At 45.4% G+C, this 12724-nt stretch overlaps 1 protein-coding gene across 1 annotated transcript in view; it reads right to left on the reverse strand.

Moving 5' to 3' along the window:
* Positions 1-12724, reverse strand: part of AFF3 (ALF transcription elongation factor 3) — a gene marked incomplete at its 3' end in the record, with an annotated part of 327368 nt that overhangs the window by 69457 nt on the left and 245187 nt on the right. Inside the window, exon 9 of the mRNA XM_082014341.1 lies at positions 6750-6790. Within this exon, the coding sequence (XP_081870467.1) occupies positions 6750-6790 (41 nt within the window). The remainder of the gene's footprint in view (positions 1-6749; positions 6791-12724) is intronic.

Raw genomic sequence — 12724 nt, forward strand, 5'->3', positions numbered from 1 at the left:
ACTCCTTGAAAGAGTCATAAAAATGTAGAAGTTTCTCAACTGCTACAGCTAGGACATGATTCACAAACACACAAGGATCAAAAGTCCCATGCTAACATCCTATAACTGGACCAGTTTGAGGTGCCCCTGCTTGCTATGAATTTTCAGCTTTTCTTAAAGTAAGGTGGTAATGAAAGCATGGTGATTTGTGGGAATGGTGTGGTCCTGTTTCCTGCTCTTGGTGCTGTGTAAACCTGAGCTCTCTTCCTTCAGACTGCCAGGAAATAGATAAAAATGTGTAAAATGTAAAAAGGATTTCACTTTTGCAGCGTAGCACTAAAAATAGGACAATACATCATTCATAGTACAGGTCTCTCTATTCTTTTATCCCACTGCTGAAGAAAGAAAGGCATAATGTTATCAACTAACTGTCCTCCTACCTCTTTCAATAAAGCAAGTTTCAGCTACTGTAGTTACTATCAAGGTTAAAATCCCCTTTGTTTTACAACATGTTCATTGCCTGGGGGGACTGTCATTGCCCAAAGGGAGCATAATGTTCAAGTCTCATTGAAATATCGTAAGTAATATCGATAATAAGGAAAACATAGAATTCATTAACAAATTCACTGCCCATAGCTATGTGCTCATGATGTATGGGAGTGGTGTTCAAAGCATCAGTTCAACAATACTTTAAGTCAGTGCTCCTTTGACCCATGCTGATGAAGATGGACAGACAGGTTAGACAAGATTATGCCTTCAAGAGTCATAAAAATGTAGAAGTTTCTCAACTGCAAACTGATTTTTCAAAGACAATTACCTGCACAATTTAACTGGATGGCCACTTATGCCTTCCAGGTTTCATATCGTTAATGTTTGTTTCCTCTTGGATTTTTGCTGTTTCTCCTACTCTCGCTCTTTTTTTTTTTGGCCTCAGATACACACATTAAAAAAACACTTTCACACTTCTTGTCCTATATGATTTATTCCCAAGAAATTAAATTACATTTTTATAAGCTTGTGTTACCGCAAATGATAGCTGAAGATTTGCTGAAAAAATTAATTCTTGATCTGTTGCCGTGAAGCGTCCTCGCTGGCACTGTACTGACTGTGTCTTTCAAAACCAGATGGAAGCGGTCCAACGGTATGATTAACTTCTTAGTCCCTGCAATTTCCTATTGCTCTGCTGGCCCTAGATTTCAAGATTGACCTCCTGCTTCACTGGAAAACGCACAGTTGCTCAGTTTGATAAATCACATGAATACTTTTTTGATCACAGTTATCTACTATTTACTACATACCCAGTGAGGTTAATCATATGCTGAAGCACTTCATATGCAGCACACATATACACTCTTCTTCCCAATAGCACTTTGCATATTCTTCATGCTGCCAGCCAGAAATGGGACCTGCTTTCTCCTTACTAACGTGTGAAAGACCACAGACCTGCACCTTGTCTCTTTTTCCCCTGTGTTAATTCTGTAATTATTGACACAGGGATTCTTAAAAGACTGAGCAAGCCAAAGAAAATACATGAGAAATTATTAGTCAGACCTAGAATGGATCGTCTTCCCTTAGGAATCTTTAGGGAGCAATTGACAATGCATGGGGTTGCCCATAGGGACGTGGCAAATGTTTGGCTGTCATGATAGCAAAACTCTACCACTTCCTTGAAGAAATGCAAATCACATCTCCGGTGCTATGGTGGAACAGCTCTAAACAAACACCAGCAACAGTCAAGGTATGGGAAAACATCCAGTTGCAAACAGATGAGTGCTACAGATCTTGCAAATGAAATGGAGTTCCAGTTTTACAGGTATCTATTACTTTCCACTCCAGGCCTTCCACACCGGCTCTTCTTTTAAAGCCCCTTTTCACTAATTCACAACAGCCTCCAGTACTGGAGATAGCACCCTATATACAATACATATCATTACTCTTCCTCCTTCAAGTTCGCTAACTAGGAGGGCTGAGAAACTCTAGACCATTTCTGCCACAAAACGTAGCAGCAGTCATCTTTTGCCACCCTGTACCATGTGGGAGGGCTGCAACGGCACCAGCATTTCCAAACAGCCAAGCTTTTGTGTAAGGCATAAATGATAAACCCACATGCCCCGTCGGAGGTATTCTCTTTTCCCTCGCAGAGATAATCCAGAAAGTTTAAGCAATGTGCTAACGCTGTGAGAGCCGTGTGTTGTTTCTGTGGCAGGGAACACCGTGCGTGCACACTCTCCTCCTGCCAACCTTCCCCTCCTGCAGAGCCCATGATCTCAGTTCCGTCATTCTCTGCTGGGACCCAGATCAGGTGTCCCGAGCCAAGGCTTCCCCGCGGCTGTTGCTGATTACCCAGACCTGTCACATGAAGCCTTTCCGACCAGCCCGATAGCTCAGTCACTCTGCTGATAAGCTGACCACGTAGCTTCTCATGTGGAGGACTCTCACGGTGTGAAAGGTGATGTTATTGAAAAACTCAGTCCAACACAAACATAAGTATGTGAGTGACATGAAGCACATGATGAGTATTTTTGCTAGCTGCCACTGGACTATTACTTACTTCAGGGTATCACAAGTTTAACTGCTTTGCTTAATCACAGCTCAAGCAGATACTTGAGAACAAGAAATCTTTGGCTCCGTCCACCGAAAGTTTTAAGGCTGCTTGGACAGCTGCCTTCCCTACTTTAAGTGATCTATTAAAAGTCTAAATTGTCTCTTATATACTTTACAGGCAGTCCCTCCCCAGGCCTCCTAATCCAAATGGTGTATCTCAATGTATCTTTGAAGGAGAAGAGCCATGCTACGGATCCCACTGGACTAATCATCGATCCTGTGGCTGCTTACAATATCAGGGGAAGGGACTGGATTGTCCCAGGTCAACCCTTTCTGTTCAATTTTCCTTGCAGTTGAGTGCTAAATATGTGCACACACCCACAAGAGGAGGTGCAGCAGCACCTCTGCTTGCAAATATCTCTCTCCCCACAGCTGTGGGGCTTCACTGCTTCTCACGACCTGCCACTCAGCTCCCCAAGCCCTTCACTGCTCTGGCGGACAAGGGGAAAATTTGTCTGCCCTTCAGGATCTTGAAAGCAACTGGCCAGTCCCATTAGGGTAAACCAGCATGTGGCTGGCACAATCTGCGTTTTGATGTCCTAACCGTGATCAGACGTGGATGGACAAGGCATGGTTACACGGAAATGCAAAGTACTATCCCTTCCGCCCGACAGGAAGGCAGACCGAAGCTCAGACAGGCTGTGTAGCTCACCAACCATCGTGAACAGGGCATGACTACACTGCCAAATGGATGTTAGCATTGAGTCGCCTTGTCTATCACCAGCGCAAGGTGGTAAATCAAAAAGGTTTATTGTAGCCTGTACTTAACAGTTCCGGTCTGGATGACACGTATATATTAACCAGGTGCTGAGCGCAAGCTAGTGAGTTGGGCTCTTTACAGAACTTGTCAGCTGGGTTGGGCAGGCTTGCCCCCACTGCCATACGGCTGCTGGGCTGAGCGGGTTCAACTCTCCCTCTGCCCTGCACGCCTGTGCCGAGGTTCGTACGGGCAGAGTTAGCAGGGTCTGCCTGTACCCTCCAGCGTAAGTACCCAGAAAGGAGAACAGACTGCAGCTGTGAATTAAGCGTGTCTCCTAAGTACCACCCAAGCATGGCAGTGAATGAGCTATCTTTCCCCCATTACAAGGAGAGAGGAAATTCAGCGGTGGTACGATGCTTTCCTCTAAGCGTTCAAAACTCTTCAGCAGACCCACTTGGCCTACACTACAGCACAGAAATAAAAGCAGCTAGGGGAATAAAAGTGCCCTAGAACCACTGTAAATCTTTACTTCATGGAAAATCTTATCTTGCACATGAATATGAGCTGCGAGTAAATTTAATGTGTGGATTAAGTACTGTGAGGTCTCCCTCATGGTGGGCTTTTCAGCCTAAAAAGAACAAAAGAATAATAATGAGTGTTGTGTTTGGGTATGATTACAAACAGCTGTAATTTACAGCTGGACATTCTCCATTGCAAATGCATCCAGCAAGCAAGTGCTTCTGGGTTAGTGGAACAGACTGCAAAAAATTAGCTTCAGCCTTAAGGTCAGAGTTCTGGGACCATGGGAGTCAATAATAAAGTCTATTTAGCTCAGCAGGATTAAGCAGGTTTAAGACCTGGCTTAACCACACTGCTTACTGTTAAATAACAACAGAACACTGAATATTTTAGTTACAGACATTTTTCTTCATCTGAAAGCTATTCAGGCAGTGGATATGAGAGTCAGACAACTGAAGATATGCTAGCACTATACCATTAAGGTATATGAGTTAAGTTCTTGCTCTTCTCTGTCCCAGAAACCGAGCAATCTGTATAGTTAGAACACTTTACTGAGGAGCACAATAAAATTAAAACCAAGGAGCTGTGCTGTATAAACACCAAGGGTTTTTCATGAGAGAATGAAAAGCTAATGGGGCCAGTGCATCTTTCCTGACAAAATAGTCGGTGCATGTGCAGAGCAACCTGTCTTCTGGAAACAGAAAAGCTGTTTCAGTCAAGCTTCTGGGTCACTAATCTTTGTGTTTGCACATAAATCTGCTGGGGGTTACTGTGTCATTCTGAAAACAAGACTGAGTGCAATACACTAAAGAAATCAATAGCTACAGGTTTAAAAACTCTCTCTTCCCCCCGCTCCCCTCTTTCAGTTTAGCTAACTGTTACCTTTTTAACAGAACCTGAAAGCAAAAACAAGAACTGCTAGAGAATATTTTTAAAGAAAAAGGGCAAAATTACTTAGAGCTTTATTTAAGCTGCCATCTCCCTTGGTGCTGGGAAGTGCTGGTGTGTGACAGGGAGCTCTTAGTCGCTACTGGGACACAAGTAATGAGCAGCAATCTCACAGGCATCCTCACTTTAGCCAAGACTAGACAGAAACTGCCGTCTCGGCGTGGGTTTTTTGGCCCCCTGCCCTCCTGTTCGCTCGCTGCAGTGAGGATGCGGGCGGCAGGGAAGCACCCCACCACAGGGTGCACCCATGGCCTTCCCAGCACCCCCTCCAGAAGGAGGGGAGGAGTGTGCCCCGATGGCCAAATGTTTGCAGAGGCAGGTGGGAAAGCTGTAGTGTGCGGGCATGCTTTTAGGGGCAGAGGGGGGAGTATCTGATCATAAATACTAAAACTGAGGTGCGACTGGCAACACATCAGCCCTTTTGCCCTGAGGATGAGGACAGCCTGCGCCCAGCTCCCTCACCGCCCCTGATGAGGTATCTATCCATCACCACCGCTCTTCTGTCTAGGGGAGACAGAAAGCGCACTGTGGGGTTTGGGGCTTGCTAACTACCTCCAGGGGCAGTCCTGCAGGAATGCTCCTCATTCAGCCCAGGGGAAGGATGCTGAGAGAAAAAAAAACAGGTTTTCTTTGGTCACGGTATTGTCCCCACCAAGCTGCTCGGGGGTGAGCCTGCACACCTCCAGGGAGAGGGCCACAATGCTGACTCTGACTCCTCTTTTTGCATTCGTCCCAGTTACAGCAAATACTTGTGTGCCCTACAACCCCGCCAGTGATTTCACCCGCATCCCATATGTTTCTCTCAGGATTTTTCTTTTCCTTAAGGGTGGGGTGGGGTGGGGGGAATTCTAAACAAAATGGTGTTTGTAAACTTGTTGGGGGGAGGAGGGAGGGAAGGTGGATAATTTTGGCAGTCTTAGCCTCTGAGCAGAGAGAAATGTTATTCATCCATGCACAACATATAATTCAGCCTAAGTGACAGGCTCTGCTCAGGAGAAATCCTGGCCTGAGCTGGCTTCCAGAGTCAATTACTGCTTATTCCCAGGGAGGCGGGGGGCAGGGGGCCAGACGGAGCGGAGGGGGCTGCCAACAAGGCATGGGGAAATTTACTCTGTGTCAGCCTGCATGACACAGTACCTCATTTGTGGATAAATGTAAATCTGCTAGTTCTTTTTCACAGGCACTAAAATGTACAGTCTCTCCTCCCATTTCCCTCCCCCCGTTCCCAAAACTGGAAAAGAAATCAGGGCAGTCTTAGAAAGCTACCTTATATTTCAATCAATCCTCTTTCATAAAAGTCATTTAAGGTAAATACCTGTGCAGACCTATGGCCCAACTATAACATTTACTATGGCCCAAATCCTGAATTCCTCACTCGGGCAAGCTTCCCATTGAAGTTAATGGATTTTTGCTTGAAAAAGAGCTGAGTAAAACCTGAATGCTGTCTAAGGATTTGGTCCCCTGCTTATCTGCCTGGAGCACTGCTGCAGTTCCAGAAGTGAAAAAATGAATTAAATTCCTCCAAGATACTGATCCCTCAAAACTTAAGGGGTAAAAAAGGCCATTGTTTTTGTGCAGAAAATATACAGAGAATCTCATCAAAGGAAGCATAATTCCCAGGGAAAGGATTTGGAAAAAGTCAAAAGAGAACATCTTGGAATAAATGAAGTACTTATTGCTGAAAAATGAGCTTAGATCTCAGCAAACTCTAAAGCTCAGAATTTACTGCATCATTCATGCCTTTTCCAGTTAAGTTTCTTATCTCTTGTTTGGTATCACAACAAGGGATTCTGCATACTCTGTATGAAATACAACAAGACTGTGATTTTTGCAGTAATAAACTCCACACATGCATGACAAATCCAAGCATGCAAAATGTTTAACATCCCAGTTCGCAGATACTTTGGGGACAAAATCCGATTATGAGTTATATGCCACAATAAATAGGGCTCAACGTTTCATAAAGCAATTTATAGTTCATAAAAATGACAAAATGTACCTGTCAGATAGAACGCGGAGAGCAGATCTCTGTGCTGCCTGCTGGAAGAAAGGGCAGAGATGTTTATTTTATATTCTGATTTGAAAATTACGAGCACAATCAACACTTTAAAAAATGCGTTACACACATTTTTGTCACGTGTCCAAAATGTTAAAAGTACGAGCAAAGTAGCAGAGGCTATAGTCAAATGGACATTCCAGCCTAGTAAATGTAAGAACACTTTGTTAAGTACGCCACAAACCAGAAGATTGTCAAAGCACCGCACGGTATTTGAGGTCCGAACTACTCTATTTAGATGATTTTTTCTGCGGGTCCCTGAAAACTCGGCAGGGCTCGGTTCTCTGCCTTCCCCTCTCCCCGCTTCCGCACTCCCACTCCCTCTCCTTTACCATTAGTCTCCTCCCATTCTTCCACAGAAACAAACATCACATATTTGGTTCCTTTTGCGATGAAGCCCGTAGCTATAATTACAATTTTTGCAAAGCTTGCCAAAGCTGCTGCAGACTTTTCATGAGCGCTGCCGTGTCAATCTGCTGGCAACTTTTGACTATACGGTACAGGATTGACCTGTTGCTGGTTTGCTCCTCAGCTTTTCCTTAGCACAACTCTTTGGATGGGGTAGGGAAGTATGGTGCTTGTTCTTGTGTTAACCAGCAGTTCTGGGAATAGAAATCGTAGCCTCTCAAGTTTAACAGGACTCCCAAGCCTATCCCTGAGCTAGTTTGCCACTTTATTATTATTATTCTTTCCCCTCCTTCAGTCACTTCAAGTGGTGTGATTCAGGGCTTCGGCATAGTAACCAGCTGCTAAGCAAAGATGAAACCCAGAATGTTTTGAAAATCTACTATAAAGCCTCCAATCCACTTCAAGCTGCCCAGAGCGTCCTCTTCCCAGCCTTACCCGTCCAGGCTGCGCCTCATCTGGCACGGAAGGGACACAAAGCTGAGCGGCAGGGAGAGTCAAAGGGCAGGGAATTAAATTGGTTTTCTCATTGCAGTTACCAGCAAATATGTTTTTTAAAACAATTCCTGGCTTCTCAGGCTTCTGGGGGCTGCACCCCTATCCCTGAGCAAGCCACACGGCTTGCAGGTGTCCCGCTCGGCACTGGAGAGCATGGAGGTAGCCTTTGTGGCTAGGCAAAATGCTGCTGACAGGCTGCACAGAAAAGCTTGATAAAACTTGACTTGCTGTTGCAGTTATGGCGCATTTCACAGAAAGGCGTGCAAAGATCCCCTGAGCAGATCCCTGCAGATCTGACAGGAGTGCAGAAATACTTTGGGAAGGGTTTCTACCTGATTTTGGAAGCAGGATTTCTGCTCAGGGAACTTTCTGGAAGAACTTGGGCCTCCTGGGTTCCCTGGGGGGAAGTAGTTTGCTGTGTATCATATACCAAATTGTCAGGAGACCGGCTATGGCCGCATCCCCTGTGGCTGGGAGGGCTCACTGGAGGGATTTTTCCTTAGCATTGACTTTCTGCAGTGGGAATGGGAGTGTGCCCAAGGCATGAACATGCTGGTTTTAGTGTTAGGAAAATAATACGACTAGTCTGGTATTTTTCACTGTCTCCAGTAGGTCATCCTATTTGCACGCACTTAGGATACAACCCTGTCCACGCCATCACAGAATCACAGAATCATAGAACAGTTTGGGTTGGAAGGGACCTTTTAAGGCCATCTAGTGCAACCCCCCTGCAATGAGCAGGGACATCTTCAACATCTTCAACTAGATCAGGTTGCTCAGAGCCCCATCCAACCTGACCTGGAATGTTGCCAGGGATGGGGCATCTACCACCTCGCTGGGCAACGTGGGCCAGTGCTTCACCACTCTCACTGTGAAAAAATTTCTTCCTTATATCTAGACTAAATCTACCCTCTTTCAGTTTAAAACCATTACCCCTCGACCTATCACAACAGGCCCTGCTAAAAAGTCTGTCCCCATCTTTCCTATAAGCCCCCTTTAAGTACTGGAAGGCTGCAATAAGGTCCCCGCAGCCTTCTCTTCCCCAGGCTGAACAACCCCAACTCTCCCAGCCTGTCCTCACAGGAGTGGTGTTCCCTCTCTCTGATCATTTTGGTGGCCCTCCTCCGGACCCGCTCCAACAGGTCCATGTCTTTCCTGTGCTGAGGGCTCCAGAGCTGGATGCAGGACTCCCGGTGGGGTCTCACCAGAGTGGAGTAGAGGGGCAGAATCCCCTCCCTCGACCTGCTGGCCACGCTGCTTTGGATGCAGCCCAGGATGCGGTTGGCCTTCTGGGTACATCCAGGCCACTGGGTACAGGGCAGGCCTTCAATGGGAGCACCACTCTCCAGTTCAGCGTGCTGGCACCGTTTTTACTCTCTTCTCTGCAAGGGGCTTGTTATGATGATTTCTTCCCATTTCTTGTACAGAAATGCAGGAGAGACCCAAAATGTCAGTCTTATGGCTTAATCTCTTTAATGACCTGGGCTGATGTAAGTTCATCTCTTCCCACGGCCAATCACTGTCACGAGCAGGAAGCTACGTCCATTTTGAGTTCCAAGCTGCGCAGCTTCGATGCTGCCCCCTGCGCTGTGTTACGCCTTTGCCTCCAAAACTCAGGAGCTTCCTCTCACTGTCAGAGTCCTTTTCCACGGCCAAGTTCGGTAGGCACCATTCAGGACACCTCTCCTTCTCTCCCGCCAGCAGCCAGGGCTGATCCTTCCCTCACCGGCAGCCACCGTGTGGCAGTGCTGCTTAAGCCGCTTTTAATGTTTCCCACTCTTGGCTCAGGCCACCACTGGTGCTCATGTGGTTGTGCAATGCAACAGGTTGGAAAAATGATACAGCTGAAAAATAACACTTTTTTGTCTTTTGTTCTTTTTTCCCCAGGTTATTCGCAAACTGGATCTCTTCTCTGAGCGAAGGTGCCACATCGCAGGGTGCAGTGTGGGAGTGGGACTGTGGGGGCAGTGGGCAGCGGAGACCCTTGCTGCTGAGATAAGAACATGTCTGCCAGCGAGGCTGCTTTCAGCTGGTGTCGCGCTCAGTCCCAGAACGCGGAGCACCTCTGGAGAGGGGCATGTGGTGGCTGCAGTAGGCAGAGGGCACCGAAGGGGGCAGGCCGCTCTGCAGCCACAGGCCTCACGTACCTTACAGGCGCCTCAAGTGACACTAAAAGCCCCTAACATGGGGATGCGGGGTGCATATCACTCTTGTATTTCCCTAAAACCCCCACTTTTGAGAGAGGGAGAAGAGCTGGACACTTTCTCTTCTGACCTCAATGAAAGCCACCCTCCGGAGGGAAGAGGAGAGGACTCTCATCAGTGCTAACCAAGCCAGGCCACGTGCCGCGGGACTGCAGCCTCAAGTGCCAGCCTTCAGTTTCCATCTCGGTACATCCAGTTTGCGACAGCTTGGAAAAGGTGATCCATTCTGGGCAAGAAAGTGGGTTCAGATTGACAGGCAGAGTAGCAGGGAGAAATGTACAAGTGCTTTTTGGTGAGATAATTCTACTTTTTCAATTAGCTTCTCATTTTAAGTCCTTTAATAAACATCCTTCACCAGGATGCAATGCAGATTGCATGGAGCACCTCACTCTTTGCTTGGTGGTTGCATATTCTATAAATGAGAGTATTGATTTCTTTCTTACACCGTTTGAAAATACAACCGTGTTTGATTGCATATTTGTGTGACCCCCTGAGTTGGTAATGGCCCCATTTTAAGTGATGGGGGAATAAGATCCAGTCGCGAGTTTATTCTTCCTCCCTGGAGAAACAGATCTATTGCCTGCAATGAAAGGCAGTTAGCAACTATCCAGCAATTTTAATTCTAGCCTATATTGCTCCCCTCTCCTGGAGAAAGTGAGCTGTTGTAATTAAAAGTAGTTAGTAGTTCCCTAGCAAGTATAAATACTTGCAGCCACTAATTACAGTCTGCTCTCTTGTTCCCCTGCTAGAGGACTGGGCTGCTCGACTTAGGGGGAAATATCTGCCCTTGCTTCTTGCTAACAGTTTATTTGTGACCCCATTCAAACTCATTCATGAATCCCCATGGAGGGTCATGACCCATAGTTTGAAAAACTCCCAGCTGGAGAAACAGCTTTCTGTGATTTATGATGTTGCTAATATGCTGGTATTATCTACGTAACAACGTAAGCAAAAGGGTGGTACTTAGTATCATATACTGCCTGCATAACTATTTTTTTAATAGCTTTATTTTGATTGTGCTATTTAATTTGCATTTTATTTTACATCGTTAACAACTTTACTGAGGCCAACTCATCATCCATCAAGCAAGATGAGAGTATGTTCTATAGTCTTTATTATTCCTGGAAGTGACTATGCTGGTTATAGAAATGAGGGATAAAAAATAATTTTGAAGTTTGATATTGCTGACAGAACTTAAAGATCTCCAAGACTTCCCACTAAAAAGTGCTTTATGGGAAGCTTAATATTCTCTTGATAAGCGATTGAGTTATGCTTTGATGTGTTGCCCAGTAATAACTATAATATGGAATTTTCAGTTCTTGGAATCAGTGGGGTTACTGATGGAGGAAGGTTCTCCTCAATATGAACACAGATATTGGAGGTCAACCCACCACATAACTTTAATGATGAGTAGGAAGCAGGGAAGGGAAAAAATCCCTTAGGTGAGCCAGGTACTTGGGCTTGAGAAACCACCCACAGTAAATGAGATGAATTAACTCTTTTTCACTACATCAAGAGTTGTAAATTACAGGATACTGGCTAGTTAGACTTCTTTGTCCCCCACCTGAGTTTGTTATAGATACATTTAGGGCAGAGTTTCATTGATCTGCCTATAGTTCATTAATCATTCAAGGAAGATTCTCGATGTACCCCAAGACTACTGGGACAAAACAAGTTTTCAGCCAGCAGTAATCATGTTCAGGTTCTCAATCTCCGGAGATTGCATCTCCTTTCTCCATCCTTTATTGCAACGAGCCAGAGCTTGGGAACATAATCAGTAGATATTCAGGTTTCAGTGTGTGTTAAATGAGCTACCAAAATTACTTGATATGTCACAAGTTGCAATCTGTTGTTGAAGGGAAATCAAAGAGGAAATTAAATACCTTCATTGTAATTGGGGCTGAGCAGCGAGCTAGTTCATTGTAATTGGGACTGAGCAGTGAGCAGAACGGGCTGAATACAGTTATTGAGCTGGAGATACAGGAGTGTTAAGAGTGGTCCCCAGAAATCCCTCCTTTTTTTTTTCCCCCCCTTTTTTAATCTGGTTGGAGTGGAATTGCTTCATAAACTGCTGGGCTTGCAGGCGTTTCTGGATAAGAAGTGAACAAGAACTACTGCAGAATGTTCTGCTGGGCTTGGAAGAGTGTCTTGGAGGCACTGCAGGCTGACTGTGGGTACCTCTTCCTATTCCTCACCCATGGCAAGCTTTGTCAAATAAAAGCTAATAAATTGACCGCTGGCAGATTCATTTTGTTTTCCATTTTTCCTATGGATTACTTGCTGTTATCGCGAGAGAGCTCAGTTGCAGCAGTTGTATGGAGTTACACCAGGTATACCAGAGACTTCACTGAGATGGTGCAGGTGTACACAAGGTGAGAATTTGAACCATTTCTTTGGTGACAGTATAACAATACGTACTTACCTGTGCATAAGTAAGTTGCGTTGCTTCCAGAGCATCTTGTTTGTCTTCTTCGGGTGGTAGGTGTTGCCCTGGAACTGTGCAGTGAACCATTTTATGCCCTAAGTGAGCATCTCCCATATTAGCAACCGCCCAGACTGCTGGATGTCACCCTGTAGTGGACTGCAGTTAGTAAGCTGTAGATGCACTTTTTCCAAGCCAGGGTTAAGGAAAGATGTCATTACTATATAGTGCCATTTGGGAACCAGACCAGAACAAATACTTTTATATCTGTCTTCTTTCATGTTTCACTCTTCATATGTCTTCCATGTTGATTCTGTTTTAATTTCCTAAGGTTTTGCTTGTTTTTAGCGTAAATGAAATTTATTCCTAAACTAGTGCAGCCAGGAAGA

This window comes from Phaethon aethereus (assembly GCF_964289735.1).
Source record: "Phaethon aethereus genome assembly, chromosome: 1".
Classification (NCBI taxonomy): Eukaryota; Metazoa; Chordata; class Aves; order Phaethontiformes; family Phaethontidae; genus Phaethon; species Phaethon aethereus.